General features: G+C 46.2%; 1 protein-coding gene across 2 annotated transcripts in view; it reads right to left on the bottom strand.

Annotated features, from left to right (window-relative positions):
• The window catches only part of DCX (doublecortin), a 75,509-nt gene extending 62,759 nt beyond the window's left edge, over positions 1-12,750 (bottom strand). For both annotated transcript variants that reach the window (XM_089536463.1, XM_089536464.1), the window contains exons 1-2: positions 12,693-12,750; positions 10,620-11,010 (exon numbers count right to left, since the gene is read on the bottom strand). In XM_089536463.1, the coding sequence (XP_089392589.1) occupies positions 10,620-10,983 (364 nt within the window). In that variant the 5' untranslated portion in view covers positions 10,984-11,010; positions 12,693-12,750. The remainder of the gene's footprint in view (positions 1-10,619; positions 11,011-12,692) is intronic.
• Positions 12,751-18,126: the final 5,376 nt, after the last annotated feature.

The following is an 18,126-nucleotide window of genomic DNA, read 5'->3' as shown; positions in this document are numbered from 1 at the left end:
TAAATAAAACAGATACGTTGCGTGGTACATAAATACCCTAAGAGTATGCACATTGCACATGGACAGTGCTGGGGGACCGAGCATCATATGGTTGGATGAGAATGAATGACAAAAATACCCTTGAAGGGAAGAAGGAGAGGGATGTGCCCCCCACCCATCCAATGATATTTACAGCAAAGCTGTAATCCTATCTTAGGGCCATATGTAGCCCTATTCGAGATGCTGAAATTCTTCCAGTGTTTGCTGTTGTTATATGCTTTCCAGTCATCTTTGACTACGGTGACCCTATCCTTAGCAAACTTTATTCAGATGAGCTTTTGTCTTCCTCTTGGGTTGAGAGATTATGACTTGCCCAAAAGTCACCTATATGGTTGCCATGACTGAGCAGGGATTCAAATTCTGGTCTCCCCAAATTCTAGTCCAGTTGTTATCAACCTCTGGTCCTCCATTTGTCTTGGACCTCAGCTTCCAGAAGCCCCAGACACCGTGGCGTGTGATTTTGGTACATTTTGGGGGAATTTTAACAGGATTTGCATTCCTGGAGAGGAGAGCTAGAGGCAGAAAACTGAGACCCTGGACATATTGGAGGTTACCGCACTGCGTTCTGAGAACATTCTCAGAACTTGATGAGAACGGAACACATTTAAGAATACCGCACGTCTGTGTTCCAATCGGGTTCTGAGAACGTTCTAAATGTGTTCTACATGTGTTCCAGGAGGGTACGGATTGAATGTGTTCCCAGTGAGCTGAAACGTGATGAGAACGTTCCAACAGAGTTCTGTGCGGTATTCTTATCCGTTCTCAAATCCGTTCTCTCATTCCTCCGTCTCCTGATTGGCTGAAAGAATGACAGGCAGGGAGGCAGGGAGGCGAGCGATTGCAGTGAGGGAAGGTGTGTGTGTGTGTGTGTGTGTGAGGGGGGAAAGAAGGAGGAAGGGAAGGGAGAAAAGTTGGGACAAGGGAGAGAAGAGGAAAGGAGGGAAAGAGAGAGAAAGAGAGAGGGAAACAGGGGGCCAGGGCAGAGAGCAAGAGGGAGAGGGTCTGGCTGCTTCTGGGGGGGGGGGGGGCTCTGGTGTCATGTCCAGCGGGGCTCCTGTGCTGGCAGCCTGCAGGAGGCAGGGATGGCAGGGATGCCCAGGACCTTCTCCTCCTTCCCTCCAGGAAGGAACCCACAAAAGCTCCTCTGTTTGGAGCAACACACAAAAGCAAGCAAACAACTCCCAGAATTCCATAGCAAAGAGCCAGACAAGAATTAAACCGGGGAGGGAAGCTCACAGGCCCCACCTGGAATATTGTGTCCAGTTCTGGGCACCACAATTCAAAAAAGACATTGAGAAACTGGAGCGTGTCCAAAGGAGGGCGACTAAAATGGTGAAAGGTCTGAAAACCATGCCCTACAAGGAACGACTTAGGGAGCTGGGGATGTTTAGCCTGGAGAAGAGAAGATTAAGAGGTGACATGATAGCCCTGTTTAAATATTTGAAGGGATGTCATATTGAGGAGGGAGAAAGCTTGTTTTCTGCTGCTCCAGAGACTAGGACCCGGAGCAATGGATGCAAGCTCCAGGAAAAGAGATCCCACCTCAATATTAGGAGGAACTTCCTGAGAGTAAGGGCTGTTCGACAGTGGAACACACTCTTTCCTCAGAGTGTAGTGGAGTCTCCTTCCTTGGAGGTCTTTAAGCAGAGGCTGGATGGCCATCTGTTGGGGATGCTTTGATTGTGATTTCCTGCATGGCAGAATGGGGTTGGACTGGATGGCCCTTGTGGTCTCTTCCAACTCTATGATTCTATGATTCTATGAAGGCACACATTACATGCGCACACACACAGGAGGCAAAAGGGTGACAAGCAGCCAAAAAGGGGAATTGGGATGACAGCAGAGGACTCTTCTTTTCTAACCGGTTTAAAGAGCTGCTATGGCTGCCGGGGCTCTGCCCTTGGCCCAGTCCCCTCCCTGGCAACTTGCTTTTCTTCGGCTTGAAGAGACCTGCATGGAGCTCCTCCTTCTTCCCAGCCTTGCAAAGGAGGTTTGGGATGCAACTTGCAAGGCTCATCTCTCCCCATTTCTCTTTCTCCCTGCCTTCCTCCCGATCCCTCCTTCTTCCCTCCCTTCCCTCCCTCCTCCTTTCCCCCCTCTCTCTCTCACACACACCCCTTCCCTCACTGCAGTCGCTAGCCTGCCTGCCTCCCTGCCTCCCTGCCTGTCATTCTTTCAGCCAATCAGGAGACGGAGGAATGAGAGAATGGATTTCTCTCGGCCTTGGTGGAATATGTTCTCGGAACGGTTTCAAGAAAAAGGAAGCGCTGTGCGGTAAAATGCGTTCTCATCACGTTCTGATCACGTTCTAGTTTGCTAATGCGGGAATATCCGTTCCAGGAACGTTATCATCACGTTATGACATGGAACGTTCTCAGAACGCAGTGCGGTAATCTCCATTGTCATCACACACACACACACACACACACCCCAATTATAACATAGCTAGTTGTGAGTGCATGGATTTATCACATTCATCTATTCTATTTTAGGCCAAAAAGTATTCAGGATTGCAGCTATGGGGGGGGGGGGGGGGGAGGGCAAAAATGATAGCAAAATAAAAAAATCCGCCCCTCCCCATGAAACTTTCCATCACTTGCCAAATTTCTAGCATTGCAGGACCTTAAAACTTCAATTGAGCATTCAAAAACCGAGTTTAGGCATCCAAAGAAAAGGGGCAGACCAAGGGAATGTGAACACAGGGGAGATACAGACGGGCATCTTTACCCCTCATCCGTGCCACGCCAACTGCACCGTGTGGCACCAACACGCTCCCTAAAAAGAAATCTCCTAGAGAGGCTTCTTTTTAGGAGCACCATAATGGTGCTCAAGTGCCCTGATGCTGTTTGGGCGTGTGGACACCCGTGTGTCATCGTCGCGTGCCCCATGTGGGCTGGGCAGGATGGCGCATGGGCAGCACTAGTAAGGCTGGGCGCCTATGGATACCCAGCCCTCTGGAGCCCTTAAATCAGCCCCAGGCCAGAGCTTTGCACCAGTCTGTACTGGGCCACAGCATAGAGAAAAATTCCAGGTATGAATGATTTTCAGTGTGTCATTCCCTGCAATCCTAGAAAATTGGGGACTGAAGGAAAATGTCTTGGGCAAGTTAGAAATCTCATTTGGGTGGGCAATGCCCTAACTACCACCACCACCACCCAACAGGATTGTCGTAAACACCTAACATAGGTAGAAACAGTCTCGGCTTTTGCAGCAACTACTAACTAGATGTCAACACCTTGCAGACAAAAGGAAGGGAAGCTGGGCTGAGGCCATTTTGAAATCCAGCCCTGAAATTACGTTCCAATGTGCGTTCTCTCTCCAGAGGCCAACAACCAATTTTCTTGACTGTCAGTTGCACTCTCTCAGCTCATCCATTATGTGCCACCTTTGGGTTGTATTTCCGCGGCGTGGGCTTCAACTCTGCTTTTATGGGGATTTACAATTTGAGCAGGAATTACACATCTTTACAACCAGGTTGGTATTTCTCTATATTTTGCTTTCGCCTCTGCTCCCTGAAATACAAAATACTGAAACCCTATACATTTGTTTTGAGATTCAAAATTCTCTTTCCAAGAGATGCCTTCCTTCTTTTGTTTGCGCAGTTCATCTGGTCCCTGCAGGGACAAGGGATATCATAACAAATGATATAACATCAACACAGCAGGGAAGGCATTCCCTCTTAGGGATAAAGGAGTATTCTTTCCAACATACATTAAAAGGAAAGCATCCTACCATGGGGAAGCTTGTTGTTGTTGCTGTGTGTCTCCAGTCATTTTGGCTTATGGTCATACTTTAAGACAAGCCTATCCTGGGGTTTGCTTCAGAGACGTCAGCATTTTAGTCTGGAATATCATTATACAAAGGGATGTTGTAGCACCTTGGAGACTAACTATACAAAAGACATTGTAGCACTAGCATACGCTTTCATAGACTTGGTCTACTTCCTCAGATCCGTGTGAACTAATGTCTATGAAGGACCTCTATGATCAGACTGTATGAATAGCCATAGAAATGCAAAACTTGTGGGTATGGAGATGGAGATGGGACTTGTGGGTATGGCAATACCGTATCACTTGCCTAAAAAACGACTCTTCATTGGGCAATGTGAATGTGACATCTATTCATTCCTAAATCCATTAAATCTCACTTCAGCCTCATGATAAACCAGGAAAACTGGTTTATCCAAAACGTGGATTTTGGGATCCACTTCAACTAAAACTGGCAATATGTATGCCTTTTCACCTTAAACATCTATGTTTATATGCATTTTGATGCGCTTCTGAGTCAAGAACCATCTTGCACAGTTTTGAGACATGTGTGTTTCATCAGGAAGAGTTTGCTTAAAAATGCAGAGTGAGAAAAACCATCAAGCACTCTGGAAACCCGGGGTATAAACATAATAAACCTTCTTTAATGTTTTCCTTCCGGGCTAGTCTTTTCCTTGCTTTCCTGACGCATGAACCTAACCTCAAAGCATGTGCAAGAAAGTTACTTTCCAAAATGAATCACGCCGCAGCATCGTAACTACTGAAGCAGGTATAAATGCTTGCAATATGTTACAAATGGCAGCCTGTTAATGTCTTTTTCTTTTCAATTGCAGTTGGCCTTCAGCAATCATGAAGAAGCATGGCTCTGATGCAGCTGGCGGAGCTTTCAAAAGTGGTTAAACTTAGTATTTACATTACCCGATGCATAGCAGATGGGGTTGCCAGAGAGGAAACTGAAGCTAGCTCCCATACCTTCAACAGTTATGGGGAAAGGGGCCTTTCAGCAAGTATTGCTCATCTCTGAGTTGCAGGACAAACACCACTTGCTGAAATTCTCTCTTCTATGCAGCCATTAAAGGTACAGGGGCCCTTCCAGTTTTCCGTCTGGCAAGACAAATGGCAAACTGTTTCGTTGCATGTTCCATAACATGGGGACCCATAGATTTGCCAGGTCAGGACCACCCCAGGCTCTGAGATTTCAAGACACAAACCTGAAATTGAAGAAGAACCCCTTGTGATATCAGATGAAGTGGACTCTGGTGATGTTAGGAAGGACAGAGAGACAACTCCTGGTGACATCAGCTAAGCATGATACACTAAGCATTGACCACAGTCACACAAAGTATGCCATTTAAATAAAAAAAATCAAGTCTAAAGAAAGAGGACTGTGCGCGCATGCGCGCACACACACACACACACACACACACATGCATGTGTACATTAAAGACAGTGATCTCACCCCTTGCTCTGAGAATTGGGAATCCCATGCCCAGCCCTGTCCTCACAAAATCTTTAACAAGAGATGCTAAGTAGTCAATCTGGAGCATAAGAGGAGAACATTTGGCTATGTGCAAAAGCTGCCTAGACAGCGTCAGCACTGGCGATGGGATAGGGCCCTTCTCCATCACTTTGGGTCCCAGTTTTGGGAGAAAAGCGGGATACAAATAAATATAAACATCATCATCATCATCATCATCATCATCATCATCATCATCATCATCCCTAAGGGTGGCAAGCTTAGGTAAAAGATGCAGAAGATATTTTGTGGAATGCACAGCATGGTGCAATGGTTTGAGTGTTGGACTACAGTTCTGGAGACCAGGGTTCGAGCATAAAAGCCCACTGCGTGACCTTGGGCGAGTCATACTCTCTCAGCCTCAGATGGTGGCAGTGGCAAACCCCATGTGAAGAAACATGCCAAGAAAAGCCTATAATAGGTTTGCCTATTAGGTTTGCCATTTTGTTCACCATAAGACCAAAATGACTTGGAGGCACACAACACAACAAAAACGCAGCTCTGTCCAACAAAACTGGAGAATTCGAAGCAATTTCAGCAGGAATGGCTTGATTCCAGCAACTGCTGCCTGAGATGGCCGACTCCGTCTGCTAAGGTTAGGGCCAGCTCAGCTTCTGGTCTATTCTATTTCATGCCCTAAGATCTGGCAACCCAGCCTGTGATTCATATCACCTCCCCACAAATACACACACAAGATGACTTTAAAAAGGAGAACCTTGTTTCCAAGGGCCATGTTTCTTCATTCAAGTGCCACCCATCCACCCACAAACATCCAACAGGCTCCTAACAGAAAATCTGCAAAAGCAGAAGTGACCTTTTTGACCATTTTAGGTTTTGAGAACATATCCAGGGATATAGTCCATAGGGATCTAGAAGGATCACAATTGGGCAAGCATCCCCTGCACCCTCTACAACTGTCTATATGTTTGCTTTAGGCCACTCTGTATGGAACAGTGGGGAAATTTGAAAGCTTCATCATCATCTCCTTCACTACCATTCCAGTTTTCCCAAAGCCCACTTGTGGGTGTCCTTCCTCCATTAGAGCCCTATTGCCAAACACACAAGTTATTTCAATGCTATCCAGTTCCCTTTGTTCCGCTGACTGCTGGGTCTTGGCACCCCTTGCCCTCTACTTTGTCCTCACTGTTTTTTTGGTTTCCCCCATTATTCTTCAACCTGACCGGCCAAGTGGTTTTTCCGATAGGCTTCTATGATGGCTTCACATCAAACCATCCACAGAATAACCAACGTCACTGTAACTGAGCAAATGAAATGGAAGCGAGGGCAAATGAGGCCAAGCAAGTGCAACGAAGGTGACCAAGTACAGGAAAGAAACTGGGAAAAGTGAAACAAGAATGCACTCAAACAAAATAGGAGCATGAATATAAATGAAAACCTAAAAGTCAGCTTTCTTGCTCTTTCTCTCTCACACAGAGTAGCATGAACTTAGCAGACCTTGAAAAAGTTGAAGGCTTTCATGGCCGGCATCCATAGTTTCTTTGTGGGTTTTTTGGGCTATGTGGCCATAATCTAGAAGAGTTTATTCCTGACGTTTTGCCAGCATCTGTGGCTGGCATCTGAATTACATCTCTCCAAATCCCAAGCCAACATGGGAAGGCCTCAGGCATCCTAGTTTGATTCATACACATACCAGCTTCCCATGAATCCTAAGGTTCAAGAAGCTAAGCTTAGGAATGAACACATATGTTAGGAGAGACTGCAGCAGTTTGCTTTTGCTTGAGCCAACTGGGAAGGACAAGATGTTGCCCGCTCCTGCTCAGTTTGCAACAACTGAAGCTAAGGACAACGGAGGAGAGTGGGAGGAAGGGACAGAAAGTGGGACATTTTAAAAGCAGCTTAAAAATGGGATGACAGAGTCCCTTTCTTTTGGTCTATGACTTTGGAGCCGTATGTAGTCCAAATATTAAATTAAAATTTGCAAGTTCCTCAGGTCTTTGAAAACCTCCTTCTGTTTCTAACTACAAGGAAAATCCATCTTGTACCACAGAGAGATCGAGGGGTTAGTGGGAAATACAGTTTTATGGCCATTTTTGTTTTTCATGTGACAGCTTCACTAATATACATGGCACTTTACTAAGGAGCAATACCAGGGTTGTCCAGAAGCAACTCAGGCGTTCCACCATCCATTCCTTTAAAGCAAAACAAGGCATCTCCTGGCCCAGTTTTTGTGTTTAAATGAGACCGAACTTGGAAAACTCTTTAGGAGAGGAGGATGGCTTTGCCAACTGGGGAACGCTGGGAGTTGTAGTCTAAAAGAGCAACATCTCTGGGCTCTGGATTGCCTATGTCCCAAATTTGTCCCATCGCATGCTACAGTGCCACTCATGCATAGGTCCTTATGTAGGATCCACAACACCATATCTGTCATAGACTCCATAATATTGTGAGAGATCCTGGGCAATGTGATAGTTACAGGTCGCCATTCCTTGGAACCCCCAAATCTTTTCTCTTGTGGATTATAGGTGTTTTTCTGTGTATTTCTTTTTTTTTTCTCCCAATGGTGCACATTTTTGAGTTTGTGTTGTATCCAATGCATTTCACCAGAAATGGCGCATAAATCTTGCAAATACGGAAATGATCACGACAAAGTGCACATTACGACATCACCACAATACTTTGCTCAAAACCATTGGGTTCACCTAAGTTCCTTTCCATTCCTAGCATGGGTATGTTCAAGCATGTCACTTCCAAAGAAAAGAAGATAACAATGCAGTACAGTGCAGTTGATATAAGTGTGATGTAGTTATCTGAGCACTGAACTACATCACACTGGCTCTCATACCTATTGCACTGTGTTGAACCCTGGAGACCAGGATTTGATTCCCATTCAACCATGGAAACCCGCTGGGTGACCGTCAATGAGTCATACACCCTCAGCCTCAAAAAAACCCATGAGAGAGTCCTCTTAAGGTCACCATGAGCTGGAACACAACAACAGGAACCATATGTATCAACATGTCACAGCTTTGTGGATCCATTGGTGGCACTCACATGCACACTGAAACAAAGACTAAAACTGTCCAGCAGCAAATGCAACCATCTTCCCCCAATGGACAATTTTACGTTATACTATGCCCAACCATTTCAGATCATGGCAAAAAAAGAAGGAAGGTAGGCAGGTAACAAAGCAGGGCTGGTCAATAGTTGGCGCCATGATGCCACCCTTGGAAATCCTCACTTCGGGGAGACATCCTTCCAAGGAATGACATCATTCAAGATGGCAGCCGATTGGTTTCAAGGCAAAGAACCTCAGCATTTGAACAGTACGGCGAAAGCCTGCTCTTTGTTTGAGCACAATATGCCATTTAATATTTTTCGTTTCCAGCAATAGAGATTGACAGCGACACACTGGAGCAGCCAACCAGGCAAGCAAAAACCAATTGTAGCTACAGATTGCTCCATTGCTCCAAAGAGTTTCAGCCCTTGTTATCAGAACAAGTGAAGATACTTGTTTGTGGGCGTGTGTCTCCTTAATGTACAATCTGCCTCTCATGCACACTGGGCAAAGAGGCGATCCTTCACGCACAGACCAAGGATGCCATCCTGCTCAAGCACAAAGGAGGACTTTCAGCAGGCAAGTATGGCACGGATCTCGACTTTCAGAAACACAGTCTTTCAAACTCACAAGAAATACGAGATGGTATCACACAAATACTCCGTCATCCGGCAATGCTGCACCCACTCCTCTTTTGGACTAGGAAATGACTACTGACACTCTGTATGCAAGCTTTGCACACTCACATTTCATATCTGTAACGCTTTCTCACTCAACAGACCCTCCTTCCCCCATGGGCAAGCCAAATGCCATCCCTTCTGAGCTGCCATAGACACACCTTATAGACACACTGAACACATTCACCCCAGACAAAGGGACACACCCTGCAGACGCACAGATGAACATTGCTGGAAAGTCCTATGGGCTTTATTGAACATTTCTGAAAGCCACAGGTACCAGCATCTCTGTAGGATTTCCAGACATAATTTTCTTTTCATTGTTGCAATGAAGACTTTGATTTGTTAGGTTTTAAAAAATGATCACTTAAAGGGCATCATTTGGTGCAAGATACAAACCACATCGAGAATGTGTTTCCTTTCCTTCCCTCCTTCCTAAATAATCTGGGGAGTTTTTAAAGGAAATTCACATTTGGTTTCATTTGCCCTTTGCAACGCAGTGCCTTCGGAGCCGGTGACTGTGCATATACTGTAGAGACTGAGTCACCCTTGCAAACCGACAATTCGCTCCCTGCGCCCATATCGCCCTGCTTCATAATACCGATGCCCACCCTAGAGAATACAGTTCAGATTGCTCACACTCCATAGACACAGCTGCACCCAGGCACACCCAATGTGCAGTACATTTTTATTCAAATACAAAAACCCAGAGCATTCAAACACATGGATGCTCATTCACATCCATTCTCACGGAAAGCCCAGACACACCCCCTTGCATACAGAGTGCTCAGTGCTGATGGATTTGGTTTGCAGTGATATTGCAGACATGCTCTGGAAGGGATACAACCCCCCCCCCAAACCTAGCCTCCGTACCTCCCTTCCCCCAATTCAATGCACAAAGGTATCAAGGAGACATATTGTCAATATTCATCCTTCCTAGCAATACACAGACTGTGAAAACCTGCAGCTTGCAAATATACCATGTACAGCTGCTTGTGCAGATACGATCTAAAACCAATGGTTCTAAATGGGGTTCTGCCCCAGGATAGGAAGGCTTGTATATAAATCATTCTTAATACAGTCAGACAGCACATCCCTACAGGCAGACTGAGCAAACTATCCCCAATCCACCAGCACCTCTACAAAGAGGCAGAATAAATTTGCCACCTGGCATGCGCAGTTCAAATACATGACAACACACTTCCACACCCAAATGAACAGGCGCTTCATTTCAAACACACTCACCCGTGCAACCAGAAACCTGTGTGGGAACACACCCACCATCTGCACAGACATCATGCAATTGTACATCTCTGGATATTCACCCCGGTTGTACACTGACCCTCCAGGATATTCTTTAAGGGGCAGAAGGTAAACCTGGCCACTTTCAACAGCCAGGGGTGAACCTGATATATTATCTCTAATGCCTTTTGCAGAAAAAGGAGAGAATCATTGGGCAAATGACAGCTGCCGGTGAAATCCATGCCCCTTTAACCTTCATATACTTCAACATACGTGAAGCCCTTTCGATGTGCCAGTGAGCCAGCCACCCTCCCTGCCACCCTCCCTGCACCAGCCAGCAGTCATTGCTTCTTGCTAATTACCTTCTTCCAGTTCATCCATGCTCCCAATCTTTCTGCCGCCATCAATGGAGTAAATGTAGCGAACTCCCTGAGGCAGGTTAATGTTATCAGACAGAGACCGGGTCAGGTCCGCCAGCAAGGCGTCGAAGCTCCGGAAACGGTCGCCGGAGACGGCGTACACAATCCCCTTGAAGTATCGGTCCCCGTTGCGATAGAAGCGCACCTTCTTGGCTTTCTTTTCATTGCTCAGGGCTTGTAAGGTCCGAGTGCGGTAGAAGCTGCAGTGGGCGCTGTGAGTGGGGCTTGGCAGGCCATTCATACGGGAGCCTCGCATGTTTCTGGACGCCTTGTCTCTTTCGTCAAAGTGTCCAAAATCAAGTTCCATAGCTCGGTGAGCCCTAGAGATGTGAAGCTGGGCACAGGAGGAGGAGAAGGAGGTGGAAGAAGAAGGGAAGGAAAGAGCACAAAGGAAAGAAAATTTAGAGTGAGCCAACTTAAGCACTAGAACGAGGGAGATGCTAGTATAGCAGATCTTGGAACTCAACTCTGTGGGTTTCTTCCTGTCTTAAACAAAATGATGCCTTGCCTAATGTTTTACTTTCCTTGGATAGATGCCACAAAGAGCTTTCCTCCCTCTATGTGTCTTTTGGGGTAATGCTTCAAGCATAAGGAATAGGAGCTGCTGTCTCAGCATTACAGTTGGCTGTGTAATACATAACCTGGAGGACTCTGTTGAAACCAAAGGAGTCTATCTCTGAATCAGTGCTAAGTATCTAAAATGGGAGACTGGGATGGAGAAGTCTATGGGTGTCACTCCCAGATGCGTGCCAGCTATGGACAGTTTTTGCTGAGAAGAGACATTCCCTGCAGTTAAGATGCAAAACTTCACTTTTGTGGTAGATGGATGGAACTGACAATCCAAGTGTGCTCCATGCCTAAGGAACTCAGTCTCCCAAAGAAAAAAGAACCAGTGCTATATGTCTCTAAGGGCTTCAACATACCCGTTTGTGAATAGGATGACAGCCCGAGTCAGAGGGACCTTTCAAATGGGGGATCAAACTGAAATGGCTGATGGACCAGACAGACATACGGCAACAATGCTGTCTGCTTTGTGAATATCTGTGAAGGCAGTTGTCTCATAGACCTCTCTGAAAATCTAACTCCATTTCAGTCACTACCCTTGATATCCTAGAAATTCTGATTGTAAGTGAGGTGATATCAAAATACTACATTTTACTACATCCCTCTGCCCCATTCATTTCTGGTGTCATTTAATCATGGAGAAGGGTTAATGCAACTTCCGCCCTTCCTTTCATTTTAATGAAGTGTATTTTAATCGCTGAAGGTGCCTTACAAAAGTAGTCGCATCACGCCACCATAAGAGCACCTCTCATTGTTCAGCACCTTGAGTGTGCAATGAGAGGCATTGGAACAAGAGAGAGAGATTTGGTTTCATTTGTGCAACGAGGGGAAGAGGTAAGTGACAGAAATCATCTTTAGCATGAGCTGGAGGTGCAAGAGATCCCCTCATCTTGCAAGTTGGAACTCCAAACACACAAAGACAGCTCTCAGCGCCTACAAAACCTGAGTGCTACCACTCAGCTGTTCCGCACTATTAGCATGCAACTCACATCTGCTTGGAGCAGCTTTGCACAACTCAAATGGGATTAAAACCCAAGGCTCTGTGATCAGGTCCAAGCCCTGGGAAAAGCTGTTGCTTGCCTTCTGCCAGAGTCAGGCTGGCCAGACTGTGTCCCTTTCCTTCCTTTTCTACAGTGTCATGATGACCTGTCTCTGACCTTCACAGGGCTCCTGTCCTTCGGTAAAGGGAGCTTTCCATCTCTCTTCTTTCGGCCAAGTTGCAAAAAAATGATTTCCCCAAACCCAATACTTCCTAGAGGTTATCTGAACAGCAGGCATTGGAAACAATGGGACCTCAATGCAACTTTGAAAATGCTCTCATGCTGAGCTTTGGATGGAGTGTGGACAGGAGCACACCCTCCAGTTCCAATGTCAACCCCTTTCCTTTCCCTATCTTTTGCATCACACCTCTGATACTTTCTCTGCCTGGAAAGGCTCTCCAGCTCTACTTACCGGTTTTCAGCTCTCTGGGTGGAGATGCTGTGGGAGAGAAAGCCAGCCACACTCTGCCTTTGTTGTCTGAGCTCCAAGCAAAAAATTCCTGCCAGATTTGCCGGGACGCCTCCTAGGTCCTAGTGCCTTGTGTGTGCATACACACAGCACTCACACACACACACTCACACACAGCCTCTTCTGCAAAGGGTAATCTTGCCTCATGGAGCTTCAATCTCATGACTGTCATTCGAAGGCACTCCCTCTCTGTATTTGGAAGAGGAAGGGCAGCACCAGTTCAGATTGGGTTTTCCTGAAATAGCTGCCGAGGGCTGGATGAGCTGCATTCTGGAGGCATTGTTCACTCTTTTATTCTGCCCATTTTCCAAGAGCTGGACCAATTCCTGGCATGACCCACCAGACCTGGCTAGGAACAGATGGTGACTGATCTGTGCCACCACCTGGTACCTTTGCAAGACAATGAAGGTGTGGCAGTCTGATAAGTTGGATTCCGGACTCCTGTTAAAACCAGAGCTGCCTTGCGGACAAAGCAAAAGGAAGAAGAGATGGGTGGGAGAGCAAGTGGTGGTGTCAACAGACCTTCCTCTGGTCCTGCTCACCCAGGGAATGGGACCATCATCCCCAGAACAAGGAGGTGAAACAGTTTGCTGCCTTTAACTAAGGACCCCAAGTCCATTCCTCTGCAAAAGCATGACATCACCAGCCAACGCCAATCCCCAGAGAGAGCAATGAACTGGGCTCCTTGCCAACGGCAACGCCAGCCTTCAGAGCAGGGGTGGGCCACTTGGGTCCTGCCAGTTGCTTTAGGAGTGCAACACCCATCAGCTCTAGCCAGCAGAGCCATTGGTGAAGGATGGTGGGAGCTGCAGTCCAACCACATCTGGGGGACTGTATGTTGACTTAGTTTTTTGTGGGTTTTTCGGGCTATGTGGCCATGTTCTAGAAGAGTTTCTTCCTGATGTCTCACCAGCATCTGTGGCTGGCATCTTCAGAGCCACAGATGCTGGTGAAACGTCAGGAATAAATAATAAATAATAAATAAAAACTTTATTTATATACCGCCCTTCGAAACATCAGGGCGGTTTACAGCAATAAAACTACATTCAATACAATACAATTTACAATTTAAAAACAATACAATTAAAACAATAAAAGAACTTGTGCCAAATCGTAGTTGCTAACAGAGGGGGGAGGGCTCTCAGGGGAAGTATCAGGGGTAAGCCTGTTTAAAAAAGAACGTTTTCAGCCCCTTCTTAAATTGGGCCAGGGAGGTTGCTGAACGGAGCTCGATGGGCAGCGAGTTCCAGAGAGTAGGGGCCGAGGTGGAAAAGGCCCTTCTGGTGGTGTTGACTAATCTGGTCTCTGGAACTCTTAGCAGATGCTGCCCAGTAGATCTGAGTGTGCGGATTGTACGGAGAGAGGCGGTCCTTTAAGTACTCTGGACCCAAGCCATTTAGGGCTTTATAGGTTATGACCAACACCTTGTATTGCACCCGGAAGCGAATAGGCAGCCAATGTAGGTCTTTTAAGACCGGTGTTATATGACTGGTCCTAGGTGTATTAGTGACCAGTCTTGCTGCCATATTCTGCACTAATTGCAGCTTCCGGGTATGGTACAAGGGTTGCCCCATGTAGAGCGCATTGCAGAAATCCAACCGAGAGGTGACCAGAGCGTGTACCACTGTTTCTAGGTCCCCCCGGCTCAGGTAGGGACGCAGCTGGCGTATCATCCGAAGCTGATAGCAGGTGCTCCTGACCGTCGCATCCACCTGAGATGTAAGGTGGAGCGACGAGTCAAGGAGCACCCCCAGACTGCGTGCAGAGCCCTTCACGGGAAGCGTGATCCCATTCAGGACAGGTGGAACCACCGCCATCCCTGGGCCAGGAGGACCTATCACAAGTACTTCCGTTTTCTCTGGATTCAAGCTGAGTCTGTTTTCCCTCATCCAGCCCATGGCCACATAGCCTGAAAAACCCACAAAAAACTATGGATGTCAGCCATGAAAGCCTTCGACTTCACATTGTATGTTGACTGCTCCTGGTTTGCTCTAACTTCACCATAAGTCACAGCTGAGATCATGACAGACCCTCCTCCCTTAAAAAGCAGGGCACCTTCTGAATTGTCACAGACAAAGCTGACTCCGTCACTTCCTTGCAATTACATGGGTGCATGTTAATATTTGGTCAATTTCTGTTATACCGTCTGACCATCCCAATTTCAGAAGGACAGTCCCCTTTAGTCCTCTGCCATCCTACTTTTTCAGCTGCTTTCACAATATCCAAGTGTCTTTCTCCTCCTCCCACTTTCCCCCATTGTCCTTAACTTCAGTTGCTGCTACCCCTCTAACCATGGATTTAAAAAGTCCTCAGTTGCTCTAGATCTTCCCAAAAGATCCAGTGCCCTCCATTGTGACACCAGGTTGATGTTCACACATGCGTCCTGCCTGCTTCTTGTTCCAAGCTCACATCGGATCCTTTTGGAGATCCTACTAGCAATCCTCGGTGATGATGTTCTCCTTCATTACATCACTTTTGGCTGGCTATTGGGGGAGGGCCAGAAAATGGGGGGGGGGGTTGAGAGAGAAGAAGAGGCTTTTGTGAAGCCATCAGCTTAATCATTTCCGACATGGTCAGCGAGGGAAGCTCTGGCAGTGCATCCATTTTCTTCCTATCAATAAATTCATTTAGATAAAGAGGTAAGTTAAATATAGCTCCTTGAATTCAATTACCTGGCCTCGATGAAGGAAACGCTCTATCCTCCAAGCAGGAGCAAAGAGACACCCGTTTCCCCAAGCAATTAAATTTGGTTAAAGAGAGCGCTGCCACTCCCCCTCCTTGAAAAGATGGCCATTTTTAAAAAGGGGGGTGCACACAAAGACAGCTGGTTATGATAAGTAGTCACTGGTGAAGTCACTGGATTGAATTGCATGGCATCCATGAACACAGCCGTCTCAGACTTATGTGTTGCCCTTACTATCCATCCTAATGATGGACCTAGGATTGGGTTGCCTTGCAGCATCCGTTCCCAACCTTGTGTCCTCCATAAGATGTCAGGAAACACACCAATGTTCCCAGTTTGGCAGAGACAGTTCTTGGTTGAGAATAAGAGATGTGGCAGTCTCTGGTACCCTCTTTATTTCCATAAGTACCAGGTATGTGCCGGGTAAAATAAGAGACAGGGCACCTGTCCTTTTAATGCTTGTGTAAAAGAGGGGATTTCATCAGGTGTAACTTGTTAACTGATTGTGCAATAGGCAACCCCTGCTGAAATTCCCTCTTCCACACAACTATTAAAGGGGGCAGGAGCCCTACCTGTTATTTCACCTGGCAACCTTAGTGGCATCCACAGGCAAACCTGGCATCCACCTGGTTGTTCATAATATTAAAAAACAAAATGGCTGATCACTCAATGCAGTATCCACAGCCAAAACCAGGGAAAAGCCAAGAGCTCTCTTGCAGTTAATAACAAAATAATGACTTCAGAGTTTATCACACGATCCCCGTTCTCTCCGCAATAGAGTAACTGGACCCTCACACTCTTTTCCTCACCCTTCCTATGAACTACCCAGCATGCATTTCAGGTATTTCATTTCATTTCATTTCATTTCATTTTTTATTTTTAATGCAATTCCAGAGGCACAAGGAACTTATCATACCAAAGGACCAATGCTTCAGAAGTGCATTTGGGAGCTTATCGATGCGTTTCCCCCGTCAATGACAAGGTGTGGTCTAACAACCCATGGATGGCAAGGGAGCAGTGAGATGGAGACAATGTCATGCAAGAAGTATCACCAAAGGAATTATTTACCAACTTTGTTGGTAGTTTAAAAGCCGCATGTGATAAAGTCCCAAGTAAGAGAATGGCACGTGAGTTTTCAAATATGGAAATGGGTTACTCAGATGAATGGTTGGCTGAAGTTATTCCATCTGTCCACTAAGAATGGCATGGCCCAAGTGCATGCAGGGCAGGGAAGTAGCCACATGACTGACTCAAAACAGTGACCTTTCGGCTGAAGCCAGAAGGGTGCTTTTATGAAGGCTGAAATCACGGTCTCCTTGATAAACATGTCACTTGGCCTCAGGCAAACAAATCCGAGCAGGACCTCTCCAGAGAGGATGGATAACTGCTCTTTATATCTGACAAGCAGGGTTTTCAGTACCCTTTCAGAGAAAACAAACATGAGTTCCCAGATCTGATGGATTGCTGGTGATAGACTCAGCAGCTTATCCATGAACTCTTCTTCATTATATGGCTTTTCAGGGATGTAGCTATGAGCAGGGGACAAAATAAGGGTATCCTTCTCCCCAATAGGAATTCTGCCCCTTAATCCAAGTTTCCTTCAGCCCCTAAATTTTTAGCATTGCAGTAACTTAAAACATTGGTTGAGCGTTTAGGAATAGACTCTGGGCATGCAAAGAAAAAGGGCAAGCAAAGGGACCAAGGGAATGTGAATGCAGCAAATAGAAGAGTCCTAAGTGTGAATGGTTTTCAGTCATTTTAAAATACCTGCATGATACACAGTCATCTGGCTTGCACAAAACGGTTACTCAATATGCCACAAGACTGAAGGCTCATTTTCTGATTAAGTTTTAAACAATGGGGAAGAAAATCCCATCAAAGCCATCAAAGGGGATCATGTCGCCGTCGGATTGGAAACGCGAGACCTTCCCCACCTGGTGTAAGATCTGTTGTAGCATTACTTCAAAATCCTCTGTCGCCACTATGTGATACTAGTAGTGCGCTCTGTGCAAGCTGAAACATGATGTCTCCTTTTGTTATTGTTAACGGTCTTCAAGTTGACTCCAACCCACGGTGACCCTACGAATGAGAGACCTCCAAGTCATCCTGTCCTCAACCGTTCTGCTCAGATCTTGCAAATTCATGGCCAAGGCTTCTCTAGTTGAACCTATCCATCTGGTATGGGGTCTTCCTCTTTCTCTATTGACCAAGCGTTATTTATTGTCTTCTCTAGTGAGCCATGATTTCTTATGATGTGGCCAAAGTATGACAACCTCAGTTTAGGCATCATAGCTTCTAGGGAGAGTTCAGGTCTGGTTTCCTCTAGGAGCCATTTATTTGTCTTTTGCACAGTATCTGCCGGACTCTTCTCCAGCACCACATCTCAGATAAGCTGATTCTTTTCCCATCTACTTTCTTCATTGTCCAGCTTTCACAACCATACATACAAATGAGGAATACAATGGCACTTACAACCCTAACTGTAGCATTCTGCTTATACATGTCTAAAATGATTGAAACAGGATTTTTTAGGTGGTTGGTGCACCCAACTTTCGTTGACTTGGTCTCCTCCAGAGGTGTTGGGACTCCAATGGCCACTATCCTTGGCAGACACAAGCAATCCCTGGGGGTGATGGCAGCCAGTTCTGCTAGGAGCAACAGCAATTTTATTTCCAAACTATGCAGTTCTAAACA

Source organism: Sceloporus occidentalis, unplaced genomic scaffold, assembly GCF_023333645.1.
Source record: "Sceloporus occidentalis isolate IW3139 unplaced genomic scaffold, rSceOcc1.0.p SCAF_8, whole genome shotgun sequence".
Classification (NCBI taxonomy): Eukaryota; Metazoa; Chordata; class Lepidosauria; order Squamata; family Phrynosomatidae; genus Sceloporus; species Sceloporus occidentalis.
The sequence above is the reverse complement of the archived record's forward strand: the minus strand, read 5'-3'. Positions and strand labels throughout refer to the sequence as shown.